The sequence below is a fragment of the Lepidochelys olivacea genome (genome assembly GCF_965140295.1).
Source record: "Lepidochelys olivacea isolate rLepOli2 genome assembly, chromosome: 1".
NCBI classification, from domain to species: domain Eukaryota; kingdom Metazoa; phylum Chordata; order Testudines; family Cheloniidae; genus Lepidochelys; species Lepidochelys olivacea.
Genome location: NC_140411.1, coordinates 266576172 through 266591429, shown reverse-complemented (window position 1 = coordinate 266591429; position 15258 = coordinate 266576172). Strand labels below are relative to the sequence as shown.

The 15258-nt window shown below is 42.6% G+C and overlaps 1 protein-coding gene across 1 annotated transcript in view; it reads left to right on the top strand.

The window, feature by feature from the left end:
- Window positions 1–15258, top strand: part of UTP20 (UTP20 small subunit processome component) — an 80267-nt gene that overhangs the window by 12681 nt on the left and 52328 nt on the right. Inside the window, exons 13-23 of the mRNA XM_084648204.1 lie at window positions 1175–1330; window positions 1869–1957; window positions 4578–4683; window positions 6048–6198; window positions 6438–6500; window positions 6830–6988; window positions 8704–8780; window positions 9699–9778; window positions 10500–10743; window positions 11767–11970; window positions 13934–14024. Of these exons, the coding sequence (XP_084504330.1) occupies window positions 1175–1330; window positions 1869–1957; window positions 4578–4683; window positions 6048–6198; window positions 6438–6500; window positions 6830–6988; window positions 8704–8780; window positions 9699–9778; window positions 10500–10743; window positions 11767–11970; window positions 13934–14024 (1420 nt within the window). The remainder of the gene's footprint in view (window positions 1–1174; window positions 1331–1868; window positions 1958–4577; window positions 4684–6047; window positions 6199–6437; window positions 6501–6829; window positions 6989–8703; window positions 8781–9698; window positions 9779–10499; window positions 10744–11766; window positions 11971–13933; window positions 14025–15258) is intronic.

The window sequence follows — 15258 nt, the reverse complement described above, 5'->3', positions numbered from 1 at the left end:
ATTCCACATGGTCCTACAGTCTGTTTTTGTTTTAATCACGTTTCCATTTAGGTGGTATCCAAGTGTAAGCAGGATTTTCCCATTTGGGGGCTATTTTTGTACAGTTCAGCATTTCTCATAATAAATCTGCAGGGGAGTGCTGATTTTTACCTGTGGGGAGAGGAGGGAATTATTCCCCTTCTACACCCCCAAGCTTCATTTCTCTGCAATTTCATAAACATTTATTCTTCTCTACAGTAATAGTGAACTCTTTCTCCATTGGCCTTTGTGATTATTAAGGATTTAGTTATGAGTACGCTCCCCTGCATGGGCTACCCACATCACGGATGACCAAAGAGGGGGCAAGAGGAGAGCACCACCCACTGGGTCACAACACTACTTCCTCGTCTGGTGCAGATTGGTGGGGAGTGGGAGGACCCAAGGGTCCCCGGCCTCCCCATCCCAATGCACTTACCAGTACAGCTGAGCCAGCAACATGGGGGAAGTAATTTGCACCAGAAAACAGGCTGTTGCAGTCACTTACCCCCCATGGAGCAAGGAGGAGGTAGTCAGTTTAGTCCTAGCTCTGCATCTGGGATAATACAGCTACAAACTGCTCTCCAGTTGGGGCAAATGGCAGGGCCTTTAGGTATCAAAAGGAAAACTTTCCTTATGACTAACTTCATCTTGGGAGTGAGATCGATTTGTAGCCTGTTGCAAATTCAGATGTATATGAAGTTGTTTTGGAGGAAAGTTGGTTTATTTTCCAGGAGCTGGATCAGTTTGCTTGAGAACCACTTGCTGTAGAGCAGATCTTACAGCTGTGTTGGAAATGTGGCAGAATCCCTTTAATGAATACAGAGCAGCATCAAAAAAGACACCATTCTTTTATACTTGAAAATCAATGGAATAACAATGTTTACAGTCCAGGAGCAATCCCCAGATTCTGCTGGACCTCTGAATGCTGAGATGTAACCTTTTATGGAGCATTTCCTGCCTTGCACATTAGAAATGACTGTGTGGTCCTTTGTGCCATGGAGATAGTGAAGATCCCATCAAAAAGCGTACTGTCCAAGTCAATGTGAAGCTTAGCCTTTTCTTCAAGGGAGACAACTTACTTTTAAATGTCAGAGGAAGAAAGGTTCAACTGCTGTTGTTGAACTAAGTTACTGATTAAGCTTGGTTTTGTTTTTAGATCCAATACAAGACAGAAGATGAGTAGGAGAAATGGAGAAAGGAAACAAATGCCAGTGTTGGATCATATTCTGTCTCTAATCCACTTATCAGAAAATGAAGACATTATTGATCTTTCACACCCTTGGGCTGCCCTTGTTGTACTTCCGCATGTTAGGTGAGGATGCTAACCATTCTGTTACTGTTGTCTTGTATCTGAATCATAATACTACTTAGCTCATGTCTGATGTTTTTCACATATCGCTCTTCATTCAAAGCTTTTGCAAAGGAAAGGGAAAGTATTGTTACCCCCATTGTACAAATGGGGAAACTGAGGCACAGAGCCGTGATGTGACGTGCCCATGGTTGCCCAGCAGCTCTGTGGCAGAGCTGGTAACAGAATGCAGGTTTCCTGCTTTCCTGTTCAGAAGGTCACATTTGCTGGCATGAAACGGAGCCCTTAGAATTTTGTTGATTCAGTCCCTAGGAAGAGAGCATGCTCAGTCAGTGCAATTACATTTTGTGGAAGAAAGACTTAGAAAGCAATCATTGATGAAATGATTTAGGTTGTGAAATTGACTTAACAAAATAGTTGACTAATAATCAATTTGTTTGAAATCTATATTTAACATAAGAGAAATGTGAGAGAGAATCCAATGTTATCAAGTGTCTGACTTTAACAAAAAAATAAGCGTTTGTACCTTTATTTTTGGCAGACCAATAGACAAGGAAAAAATCCTGCTACCAGTTACAAGTTTTATAGAATCTCTCTTCCTGGCTATTGACAGAGGAAGGCTCCGCAAAGGTCAGTTACAGTCATCTCTTGTTCATTAAGTTTTTACTGGCACATAAAAGACACAACTCTGCAATTATACTAGAGACCCAAGACATAACAATGAATAATAACTGCATTGTATCCTGATTTAATAAGCAGCATAATGAAACATGAAAGGCAAGATGGAAAAAATAACATACAGGAAATAATATACCAAATGCCATCTATAGTAATAATAGGTTGGTGAAATAAATGTCATGCCGGGGACATGTAATTGGACAAGGAGCTCACAAAAGTATAGACTCAAAATCTGAGTGACCAAGATGTTTAGAAAGATAGAATTTGAGAGACAGATTGTCAAGAAAAGGAAGAGGGAGTAAAAGAAATGGAAACTAAACCAAGCTGGGTTATCAAAGTCAAACTTATAGCAAAAAGATAGTGATACACTTTTACATGTGTTCTTTGACTACATTGTTCACAATCTTTGGCTTTAGATCTGGAATTTTTCTTTCAACATTCTGGGTCTTGACAGTAATTCTAAAACTAAATACCTTGCCTACATATACGGCTTCACATATTAACAAATTGGTAGTCCTCTCTCTAACCATTGCCCAGAGAAATCTTCTGATTTAATTGGAAATATGCATCAAAATTATAACAGAGTGGTTTAAAAAAATTCAGCTTCTTAGAGAAGTATGAAAAAGTATCCAAACTTCCCTTAGTAAAGGGCTTTGAGGTCTCTGGATGAAAAGGACTATATAAGAGGTAGGTATTCTTATTGGCTATTAAATCCATTATAATTACTATCAATCTGCATAGAAATATCCAAAGTAGTATACTACATTCTGCTTTTCTTCTCTAATATTGCTTAGTCTGCATCAGGAACATCCCCTATACTTCCTAACCTCTTTTTTCTATGTGGTATCCAGGTGTTTTAATCTATTGTAATTACTTTAAGGGGGGGAAAGAATAACCAACTTTCTAAATCGGGGTGGGCAAACTTTTTGGCCCGAGGGCCACATCAGGGTTGAGAAATTGTATGGAGGGCCGGGTAGGGAAGGCTGTGCCTCCCCAAACAGCCTGGCTTCCGCCCCCTTCCACTTCCTGCCCGCTGACTGCCCCTCTCAGAATCGCCAACCCATCCAACCCCCTGCCGCTCCTTGTCCCCTGACTATCCCGCCCCCTATCCACACCCCCGCCCCCTGACAGGCCCCCTGGGACTCCCACGCCTATCCAACACCCCCTCCTCCCCCGCGTTCCCTGTCCCCTGACAACCCCCCACCAGAACCTCCACCCCATCCAACCACCCCCTGCTCCATTTCCCCTGACCACCCCCTGGAACCTCCTGCCCCTTATCCAACCCCCCCACTCCCCGCCCCCTTACCATGCTGCTCAGAGTAGCAGGAGCTCGCATCCCTGCCGCCTGGCTGGAGCCAGCCATGCCGCCGCTCTGTCCGGTAGGAGCAGCGGGCCACAGCGTTGGCGGCACAGTGAGCTGAGGCTGCGGGGCCGGGTCTAGTCTTCCTGGCCAGGAGCTCAAGGGCCAGGCAGGACTGTCCTGCGGGCTGTAGTTTGCCCACCTCTGTTCTAAATGCATATATAAAGCCTGATTCTGCCATCAGTTTCTGTTTTTAAATGGACAGCTTCCCATTTATTTCAGTAGGGAATTCCCTGCACAGACTAATGGTAAGAAAGAATCCCCAGGTAGCTGGGGAATTAAAGCAAATCAAAATTGGGGAGATTTTCTGAGACACAAGGAGGATTTAGATTCCCCAACGCCTGTTCATTTTTTGTGAGAGTTGATTGCTTGACTGTCCTTTGTGCCATTGTAAGTCTCCCTTGATGTCCTTTGCATAGGGACAGTGACTCTTCTGTAAGGGAAGAATGAAGGGAGTGAACCCTCTGGCCAATTTAGGAGTGGCATTGACGGGAACTGTGCTTCCCCATTCCTGGCTGAGAGGATTTTGGCTGCAGTTTGGTGTTGATTATGATGGGAGTGGACCTGTCAGCAGTAGAGAAACTCTCTAACCCTAAAGAAAGGGAGCAGAAAGGAAACTACTTTCAGAGTTATCTTGGGTAAATGAAAGCCTAGTCCCATTAATTTTAGTGGGAATTGAGCCTCTGAATCACATAGATGGGTTTGCAGATCCCACCCTGCATTTCCAAGGTGCAAGAACATACAGATGCTTGTGCAATTATCGTGTTCCCCCCTTTGCCCCCCTTTCCTTTCAGTAATGCATTTGACAGCTCTTTCTGGTTTCCCAAGCACCATTTGTTGAGCAAAATTCTCTGAGACCCACACAGCAGAGCTTAATTTCAGTACTGCTCTCCTCATTTGCCCAGATTTCACATAGACTGATACAAACTGGGTATTCTGCATGTTCAGGGATGGCAGGGTTTCAAGATGGAGATCTGCCGTGATGATCAGAGGAGAATTCTACTCTAAACTTCGATCGTGGGTAGTGATGAATGTTGAATTGTTGCAGTTAGAAATAAAAATGTCATTTGTGGTCTATAGCATATGAAATTACATTATAATCCTGTACACTTCTGTGGCACCTCTCATTTGAGGATCCCAAAGCACTTTACAAACAGAAATTCAATGTAAATGAATAACTACACAGTTTGTTCCCATTCTCTCTGCCCTTAGGAGGCTTGTATGTGGCCTGCCAAGCTGTGAGCACGCTACTTAGTTTAGCAGAATCTTCTGAAATTCTCCGTTTGTTACCTGTGGAACGTGTGAAGAACTTGGTGAGGTAAGGGAACTTTTGACTTTCTGGTGTTCCACTTAATGTAGTGAGGAGATAACTTTGCCTTTATTTAAAGGCTATTAAGCAAAACAAACACGCTTGCTTTGTTTGTTTGTTGTCTTACACCAGCATGTTTCTGCAGGTTTTTAGCCATCCAGGGTAGGGATGTTGGCAGGCACTGCCAGCTTACTGTACTGTATGGTGTACGCTTTATAGCGCTATCTCCTTAATAACAATCTGTTCCTTTGAATTGTTTGAAAGCTGCAGATTAACTTTTTTGTTGCTGTTGAACCTGTGAATGCAACAATGCTGGTTTTGTCTTGCGGGAGAGCAGCCAGGAATCTTGTGTTTTGTTTTACTTACCAAAAAAAAGTAAAGTGAAAATAGTCTTGGCTAAACATAAATATCACATTTTAATTCTTGTTGTGGTCTAGAGGATTCTCCTACAGTATTAGGATGATTCCATTCCCTCCCTTAAATATTGATTTTAGACATTATTTTGTACTCTCCCTCAGTAAGAGGGAGCACCTCGCTTTTGACCTCCACATTTTAATGAACACTTATGAAAACTGACTACTCCATTAACCCTCTTCAACTAATAATTAGCATATATAATAACTAGGGCCCTACCAAATTCATGGTCCATTTTGGTCAATTTCATGGTCGTAGGACTTTAAAAATAATATGTTTCATGATTTCAGCTATTTAAATCTGAAATTTCACAGTATTGTAATTGTAGGGGTCCTGACCCAAAAAGGAGTGGGCGGGGGAGGGATGTTCTAAAGTTTTTGTGGGGGGCGGGGATTGCAGTACTGCTGCCTTCAGAGCTGGGCAGCTGCAATGGCGGCTGCTGGCCAGGAGCCCAGTTCTGAAGGCAGAGCTGCTGCCAGCAGCAGTGCAGAAGTAAGGATGGCCTGGTACAGTATTGCCACCTTTGCTCCTGTGCTGCTGCTGGCGGGGTGCTGCATGCAGAGCTGGGCACCTGGCCAACAGCTGCCGCTCTCTGGCCGCCCAGCTCTGGGAGGCAGTGCAGAAGTAAGGATGACAATACCGTGATCCCTCTAAAATAACCTTTTGACTCCTCTGCAACTCCCTTTTGGGTCAGGACCCCCAATTTGAGAAATGCTGGTCTCCCCCATGAAATCTGTATAGTATACACACAAAAGACCAGATTTCATGGTCCGTGACATGTTTTTCATGGCCATGAATTTGGTAGGGCTCAGTTAATAATAACTGAGCAGCTACAGAAAGTGTTTAAGATCTGTATGATCTCCCAACATAGTTCTCCCAGTCCAGCCAGAGAAAACAGATTGGGACAGATTTTTTTCGTGGTTCACCTTGTAAAATAATAAACAAATATTTTGTTTCAGCACCTTTCCTTCAGACCCATCAGCCTTGCTACTGGCTGATCTCTATTATACGCGGTTGGCTTTGTGTGGTTGCCAGGATCCTCTTTCCCATGAGAACTTAATGGATTTGTTTGATAAACTGAAAACAAATATTTCCTCCAGCATCTCCAAGGTAATCTTCTTTTCTAACGGTTTCCAATATGTGCAAACTGATTTGTGTTTTAATGGAAAAAATGAATTCTTAACTAGCAGCAAGTTGTCCTTGCAGCTTTTGAAATAAGCTGAATAAGGAAAGCCTAAAGGTGAAATGTGCAAGAACGAATGCTGTTCGTCTCTTTAAAATTGTGCCCATTTTCAGTGGCCTTTCACCATTTGCAGTACGCCTCTAAAACATGCTTTCACTTTTAATAGGTCCGACTCTTGACAATAAGGATTTTAAATCATTTTGAGGCTCAGCTTCCTACATCAACCAAGGTAGTAATTGCTGCTTTAACATTTCAAAACCATGGTGTGTGTAGGGGTTAATATAAGCGGTTTTCTTGACGCTGACTTTATTTGCCAGTTACACATGCTAGGGTCTGTTCTTTAGCTAAAGTGGGCTCCCTTTATACTTGGTTTGTTTTTTTCAGACTGTAACTTTATGGGCCCGATCCTCAGCCGGTGGAAATCTCTGTAGCTCCATCAAGTTCAGTGGAGCTATGTCAGTTTACAGCAGCTGAGGCTCTGCCTTTATATAGTGAATTATGACAAAACAATTGTCTCGAGGAATCCTCTAACAAAAGGCATTTCACTGGTTTGTTCAGGATGATGGAACAGGAGAGGTTCAGTCCGTGTTTGCCATATTACTTCAAGCTGAACTCGTGCCAGCCAGTGTGAATGATTATAGAGAAAAACTTCTTCATTTAAGGAAACTGAGGCATGACATGGTGCAGTCTGCAGTACCAGATGGACCTTTACATGAGGTGAGACGTTACTGCCAGATCATACACTGGATTGTTTCCTTTTTATAAGGCAAGAAAATTTTGCATTTTACTTCAGCGTGAGTTTTTTCATTGACTTGTGAAGGCTTCAGTAAATGCAGGCCGGAAACAAACTAATCATCATGAGTGAGTTAGGAGCTCAACTCTCATTGCTAGTCACTGGGACTTTGCTCCCGACTCCCTTCGGTTTGCAGCATCAGAGCTCAAAGATGCAGGGTTTTCCCTGAAGATCAATGGTGAGCAAGGTGGAAAGATATCAACATCCCGAACAAACACCTCATCAAGCACACAACCAAAGAACCATGTGGGTTTTCACTCCCATGGAAAATATGGGTCACTTTAAACCACATCCGCACATTGCATGGTATTACGCACCTGCCTTCTGCATACATGGGGACTAAGTGCTACAAACTTCTGTTGATATAACTACGTTGCTCCGATGTGGAAAATCCACACCCCTGAGTAACATAGTTATACTGACGTGACCCCCAGGGTAGACAGGGCTGTGTTGAGAGGAGGGCTTCTCCTATTGCCATAGTTACCACCTCTTGGGAGGTAGAGAAGCTCTCCTGTCGGCATAGGTAGCATCTTCATTAAGATCTGCAGTGCTGACTCCCAAAAACAGACATCAAACTATAGAACAGTGCCCAAAACCATCGTATTCCGGTAGTATCTCTGCTATCCACCCCACATCACTGGAAGCAATCAGTTGGATTGCCAATCTAAGCTTGGACATCACAAAAGGAGACAATGACTTGAGTGCTTTTGAAAATCCCACCTGAGCAGTGGTCTCTCTAGCCCCAGTATCCTTTCTCCGCCAATGGCCAGTGCTTGAAAGTATAAGGAAAGTATAAGGTGCCATAATGCATTTAAATGTGCAGTATTGCACTAAGGTGGGAAATATCTTTGGCTCCAGTTGTGATCAGCATGTCTTGTTGTTGGGTGTTTTTATCCTGAACTGACTAAACTATATTTGCCTCAATATCTAGTTGGGGCAGAAACCGAAAGAAAGTGGCGGTGTTTCAATAAATGTTCTAAACATGCCTGCAAAGAGCAGTGAGAGGAGAAAGCAGGTGGAGGTGATGCAAAGGGCTTGGGTAAGCTGTTGGCAGTTTATCCCCTGACCTGGCAATGAACTCCGTGTCGCTGGACCTCAGGGGAGCTTTGCATGGAGCTCATTGCAGGATTGAGGCCTTATAGATTGCAGGGACATCTGTCTATGGTGGCTGAATCTGACCGTGCTGCTGTGGGCTTCACACTGTCGAGGCTGCTACGATCAGGGTTTTTCCTGTAGTAGCTAAATGTTAACTTATTACTACTGATACTTAAGTGCTTTTATAACTTTCCTTCTTGAGTTGTAAACTCCTTGGGGCAGGGATTGTGTGTGTGTCTGTATATCACTTAGCTCAATGATGAGCCCAATCCAGATGGGGCCCTGGGTCTAATGCAGTGTAAGCTCTTCAGGCAGGGAATACTCTCCTTGTTTATATGTTTGTGTAGTGCCTAGCACAATGTGGCCTTGATGCTACCAAAGTACAAATAATAACCTAAATGTCTTAATTATTGGTGTTGATTCTGAGAGATTTTGACTTCATTGCTTTTTCTTGCAGTTCATCAATCAGTGAAGCTGTTTTTATACCTACTTTAAATATCTTTGTTAGCTTTTTAAAACAAAGTTTTCTTGTGTGTCACTGTAGGTGCCTCTTCAGTATTTACTGGGAATGCTCTACATTAACTTCAGCCCTCTCTGGGATCCTGTTGTTGAGCTCATAACGTAAGTATGTGCTAGTGGGTGGTGGGAGCCTGTTGTGTTGTGTTGTATTGCAGCTGCCCCCGGACTTTTAAAAAAAATGAAATAAAAATGTGTGGCGTCTCTAAAAATAAACGCAAATACACACAAGCATGATGCACGTTTACATGAGGTACCACAGAAATGCCTCTGATCTGTCAAGTAAATCTTGCTCTTTATAGACTGTTACTTTTTAACTTGTTTTGGGATGTACAAATATTAAAGACAACTCATAGGCAACAGTATTGTTAAATTACATCGAGGGTTGGGACACAAAGGTACCAGACTCGAATCCAAGATAGCCAACTCCTTATCTCACACTATTATGACTATCACATGATAAGTGTTATCTAAATAATAAATCAGTCCGTCTCTCTCTCCTTCCTGCCCTCACTAAGGGCCTGGTGCAAAACCTACTTAAGTCAACGGAAGAGCTCCCATTGATTTGATTGAGCCCTGAGTTTGCAATGTCAGCTTTCAGGGTGAATTGCCGGGATTTTGACCACTTAGCTTTTTCTCTGTACATTCTGTGATATTATGTGTCATTTTCTCCATTAGAGAAGTGAAATCATGAAAACGATAACCTGCATCATCAGTGGGACGCTGACTCTTCGTGTTGGTTTTAAGTGCTATGTTATTACATAGGCAGCATTGAAAGACTTGCAAACATCTATACCAAAGGGTCCCTTTGGTTTCACAGGCTATAACTAGGCTATTCTGATAACAATGAACCTTTGGGATCTTCAGATGAAGGCAAAGAAATGTTATAGTCGCACACAGCAAAAGTCTTGCCTTCCTACATGTTGACTAGAGCTGGACACCAAGCCTTTGAACATACTAGCAGTATAACTGGCTAATATCACATGGAATTTTTTACTTAATTACTGTCTTGTTTATTGTTAGATCTCATGCAAACGAAATGGAGAATAAACAGTTCTGGAAAGTCTATTATGAGCACTTGGAGAAAGCGGCTGTCTATGCTGGTAATTCATGTCTTGTAGATGTTTAGACACTAACTTAACTATGGTCCAGGTGGTTCATGAACAGGGCTGGCTTTATGCTCTGCTGTGCTCCAAACTGGCAAAAAAGGAAAAATCAGGACGTAAGTTTCCCCTCTACCTTTCTAGCCTCATTTCCTGAGTGGAGATCTGTCAGAATTGTTGCCTCCCCCTTGTCCTACTTGCCATGAGGTAAATAGGGACAGTCCATGAGTTGCAGAGTCCTCCTAGCATATGGAGCACCAGGCAGTGCTTGTTTTGTGCCTAGACTGGCTTTGCTCATGATGATGAGGGACAGTAGGAGTCTCTGAGGATTTTCAGTAATGTCTAGTCTCTAGAAAATCTTCCTCCTACCCTGTTCAACATGGAATCAGTAGAATTTCTGCCAAATGTATCTGTTTTCCTTGACCCTGCTCTTGAATGTGAATACTGGATTTCACTGTGTGGCACAAGGACAGCCATTTATTGGGGCTACGTGTGCTTAAAGTTAGGCCCCTTGCTGAAGTTCTGACATCCTAGGGTACCTTCTAACCTGTGTTGCAGTTTCAGATCAATATTAAGCAGAATTTGCTAGGTAGATGGCCAACATTAATATAAACGGTTGCTGTTATTTACCCCAGGACACTACCCTACCACCAGCAATTACTGAATAAACTCTTTGAAGATTTCTTGAAGTAATGAGGACGGTGGTTTGTTTCCAATATAGAGAGGGAGCTGCAAGATAAGCTGAGTGAAGAGCAGGCAGGCACTGCAGATACAGAAAGTGAGAAGATCCGAGAAGGAAATGTGGGAAGCCTGTATCTCGAGCAGTTGAGGTTTAGAACGGATTGCAGTGAGCGGATAGATTACGCAAACTTCCGGTTTCTGCTGTGGAAGGCATTGGCCAAGGTTCCAGACAGAGTGGAGCCCAGGTCAAGGGAGCTTTCCCCGCTTCTCTTGAGATTCATTAGGTAAGTGACCATGTTCAGCAATGAGACATGTTGCTTGGAAATGTCATAAATGAAGGCAGAGTTACTAGGGTCCCTATAAGTCAACTGATGGGTGGGTTTTGTTTTGTTTTTAATGGATTTTATTTTCTGAGACCTCTGAATCCATAGAGTGGTATGATTTTATATTGAAGTTGGTCCTTCCTTTTGGTTAAACATGGCTCATGCCAGAGAGAGAGAGAGTGGAAAAAATAAAAGCAACCTGAAATGTAAGCTGTCAATTGGCTGCTGCGTTGAGCCCCAGTTTACTAATGAGTTCTGGTGACACAGCCTCGCTACTGCTATGGAGGGTGTAGTTTCAATGGAAGTAAAGTGTCTTGGAAATAGACATGAAGATGAGGCTCTTCCTTGTCTCCCCTGTTTGTAAAATGAAAGGAGGTATTTTTATTCCGGCAGAGATAGGAAAATACCTTTTAGTGTATCTAGGGCCTGGTTCGGTGCCCACTGAAATCAGTGGGAGTCTTTCTATTCACTCCAGCAGGCTTTGAATTAGGCCCTCACTCTATTCCCCCTGCCAGCCTGTGACTCTTCTTTACAGTGTATTTCCTACAGTGCTTTGTCTAGACTGCTTTTACCTGTTTTCAGGTGAGAGGGCTTCCACTATATAATACATCATCGATTCCTACACTTCCTAACATACATTTTCACACATCCCTGCCAACTTTTTAACAAAATTCTCCCATTCTACATAGATTCACTTTCTCTTCTTTTTCCTGACCACATTTTTCTGATCTTAGCCGTTTAATTTTTTTTCCTTTCGTTGTCTTTTTTTCTTTACATTTGCTCTCTTCTTTTAATATCTCCGTCATTCACAGTAAAAGAAATGTCCATCTGCCTGCTGAAATGAACCCCTTTTGGGGATCTTGAACTGTACAGTGTCACCAGGCACAGCTCTGTGGATAATTGGAAGTTCCAATTGTGAACAGCTTCAAATAAACCTCCCGCCAGCAGATACTGTTCTATTGATCGATTTTATTTTTAATATAGCAATGAGTATTACCCAGCAGATTCTCTAGTGGCTCCAACCCAGGATCTTAGAAAGAAAAACAGTGGTGTAGCAGAAGAGGAAGAAAAACCCACTGAAGAGATACACCAAGCTACCAAGGAGGAGGAGAAAGAGGAGGTGGAGGGAATGGATGAACCGGTGGTTGAAGGGTTGCAAAAAAAGAAAACAAGAAGAGCTGCAGCAAAGTGAGTTTTGCTTTGTTTGATTGGGCAGGGAGCAAGTGAAATGCAAACGTTAACCATTTGGTGTTTTAAAAGGTTTCATAACCTTGGGGTGACTCGCTTTGTTATGTTTCAGAGTAGCAGCCATGTCAGTCTGTGTACACAAAAAGAACAGGAGGACTTGTGGCACCTTAGAGACTAACAAATTTATTAGAGAAGTGGGCTGTAGCCCACGAAAGCTTATGCTCTAATAAATTTGTAAGTCCTTAAGGTGCCACAAGTCCTCCTGTTCTTTTTGCTTTGTTATGATCACTGGGCTTATGTGCATCCCTTTCCTTTGTCTGTTCCAGTCTTTCGTGAGATTGTGAGCTCTTTTGTGAGCAGGGATCCTGTCCCCATGCAACACCTAGCACTAGTTTGGGGGCCCTGACCGGAGGCTCTGGGCACTACCGTAAGATGAGTAATAGGCCATCGCTTTGCATAATTTGAAGCAAAGATGGTGCGAGGTCTACGATTCCCAATTTTGGTTGGACGTATTCCTGGAAGTTTCATCACTAATCTTTAATTCCTGGAGACTCCAGGACAATCCTGGGGGGTTGGCAACCCTAGCGGGATCCCAAGTGTTGGGGGGGGGGGGATAATTGTTTCCTCTGTGTGTGTGTCTGCTTTTCTTTTAAAGTCAGTGGGAGCTGATGGGTGTGCAGCCCATTTTGAAAATCATTGTAGGTACCCAATTATGGATTTCAGAGTCTAGCTTTAGACACTCATTTTTGAAAATCTTGGCCCTGATGTCCTTGTTCTGGACAGGTTTTTTGGTATTTCTTACTATAAATATCTGCTATTGTGACTTCATTACTCCACAGTATCATATTATTTTGTGAGTAAATAGTTTATGGCTTGTGTCTTAAAACACAGTTTTGAAACTTCTTGATTATAGCCTTTTTTATCCGGTTGACATCTGTGAAATACGCATTTTAGGTGATTCACATGAACTATTTTTGCCTATTTGTGAATGACATTTGTAGCAACAAAGAACTTTACAAATGTCATCTTGCACATTAAGATGCAATGAATTCTAGCCTATATTCTGGCTAAGTTGTAGGTGTTTTATCAGTTCTGTTATTTTGTTCTGTTCCCTAATATGAGTGGTTCATATCTGTGAATTAGTAATAATTACAAAAATCAGATTGTCACCAGATTTGAACTTTTGCTTCAAAATGTTCTTGTTCCTAAATGGAAACTTTTAAAATGCTGGTAGCAATAACTAAGGTGTAAAAGTTTTACTGGCTAGTTGTTAATGAATTCTTTAGTGAACGCTTTTCCTCTAGACCCTGGGTTCCTCATTATACTTTCAGATTTGCACCATTGTAGTTTAGGCTCTCACAAAATGTATGTTACAAACTCCTCCTTGAAAATGATGGAAAAATAAGAGCTAGGTGTGATGTGAGAGACTAGTGTGTGCCTGGTAACATGCAGAGTGCACAACTTCATCATTCAGCGGAGACCATAGTACTGGCTTTGGAGGGCGGGTAATGGTTAAAGCACCTCCCTTTGCTGGGGTTAGACAGGGTAGAGGAAATTCAAATCATGTAGCAGATTCAGTAGAATTTTTTGGTGTGAAGCTCTGCAGGGAACTGCTGAGTCAGCATAGACTCTTGCTATTCTGCACGTGTACCTTTTTGACCAGTCCTGACTGTTTTTGGCACGGTTGATTTCCCCCTCCCTCTACTTCTCTCTTTCCTCAGCAAGTGGAGATGTGGCTGTTCTTGGGTGGGGCAGTCTTGTCCCCAGGTCCAGTTTACCCCTACTGCTCTTTCGCACTGGTATAAATCAAATTCTTCCACTGCCATTAGAGCCTGTTGGTAAAAGTAGTCCTACATACTGATATTCAGAAACTCCGAATCTTGGAACCATTCTCCTGCCATTGGTAGTAACACAGAGTGTGCATCTGTTTTATTGTTAAAAGCGTGTTTTGTTTTTGTTTCAGGCAGCTAATAGCCCATTTGCAAGTCTTCTCCAAGTTTTCGAATCCACGTGCGCTGTATCTGGAACCAAAGTTAAATGAGTTGTACAATCAGGTGATAATACCTAACATTTTTGTATTGCTTAATAAACAAATATATTCTTGTCTTATCTGAACACCAAGCCAAAGGGTCCTTCTTTGTAAAGAGAATGACTGTTGCAGTGCAGTGTACAACAGTTGTGTCTTAAAGGGACACTGTCAACTTGAATATCGCCATCTGAAAATTTTGTACCGTGTTAAAAGTGACTCCTAACGTTACCATAGCTTGGCAGTTCTTGACCTTTTCTATATTGTAGCCCCAGGGTACAAAGGAAAGTTTCAGGATCCCCTTTCCATCTAGCCATGGAGAAAGAAAGCTTGATCATGACCATCAGTCTAAGCCCTGGTCTACACGTAAAATTCAGATTGACCTAACTATGTCGCTCAGGGGTGTGAGAAATTCACACCCTTTGAGTACTGTAGTTAAGCCAGCCTCACTGCCTTTCGGGGGGGTGGGTTACCTGCACTGACGGGGAAATCTCTTCCATCGGTGTAGAAAAGCATCAGTGGGCATAGCTGTGCTGCTGTAGTGTACACATACCCTGAGAAACCATGCCAGATAGCTGGAAGAAATTGGAGAGAAAAATGCCTTTCTCTTTATTTTTCCGTTTCTTCACTTTTATTGTTTGATGGTGTCCATCCCTCCCCAGGCTCTGCAAAGGGGTTTTACCCGTAATAGCAGGCCACAAAGCTGAAACTGAATGTAAACAGGCAGCAAGCGGTAGCCAGAGGTGTGAAGAGAGAGAAAAAAGAGGGGGAGCATGTGTGGCTTGTCTTGCCTAAAAGTCCCTTTCTGAACATAAATGGGGAGATGGGGAAAAGTAATTTTCAAGGGAAATTATAAAACTGTAAATCCAGGATATGCTATTTAAAGGGTGCTCCCTCAGGAAACCAGGCTGAGTTTATCAACTTGAATTTTGTGGAAATAAGTCTTTGTAAAAGTGTTCTGCAAAAGGAATTGCCAAAATCTTGTCTCCTGTAACAACACGTGTTGAATGATCATCCATGAGACATGAACTTAACTTGGATGTGTGAATGTATGTCTTGAATGATCATTCGGCACATACCAGCTAACCATTCGTTCTGCGTTACTGCTTTAGTTCCCCAGTGTCCAGCCTGTCTCAGAGCACCAGCTTCTGCTCTAGTGGAATGCTTCAGCATTCATTGTGCTCCTGTAAACCTCTGAACTTGGTTTAGGAAAGAGCTGCTCTCTGTGGGTTCGATTGCTTGTCTGTGATTTTTAGGAAAAT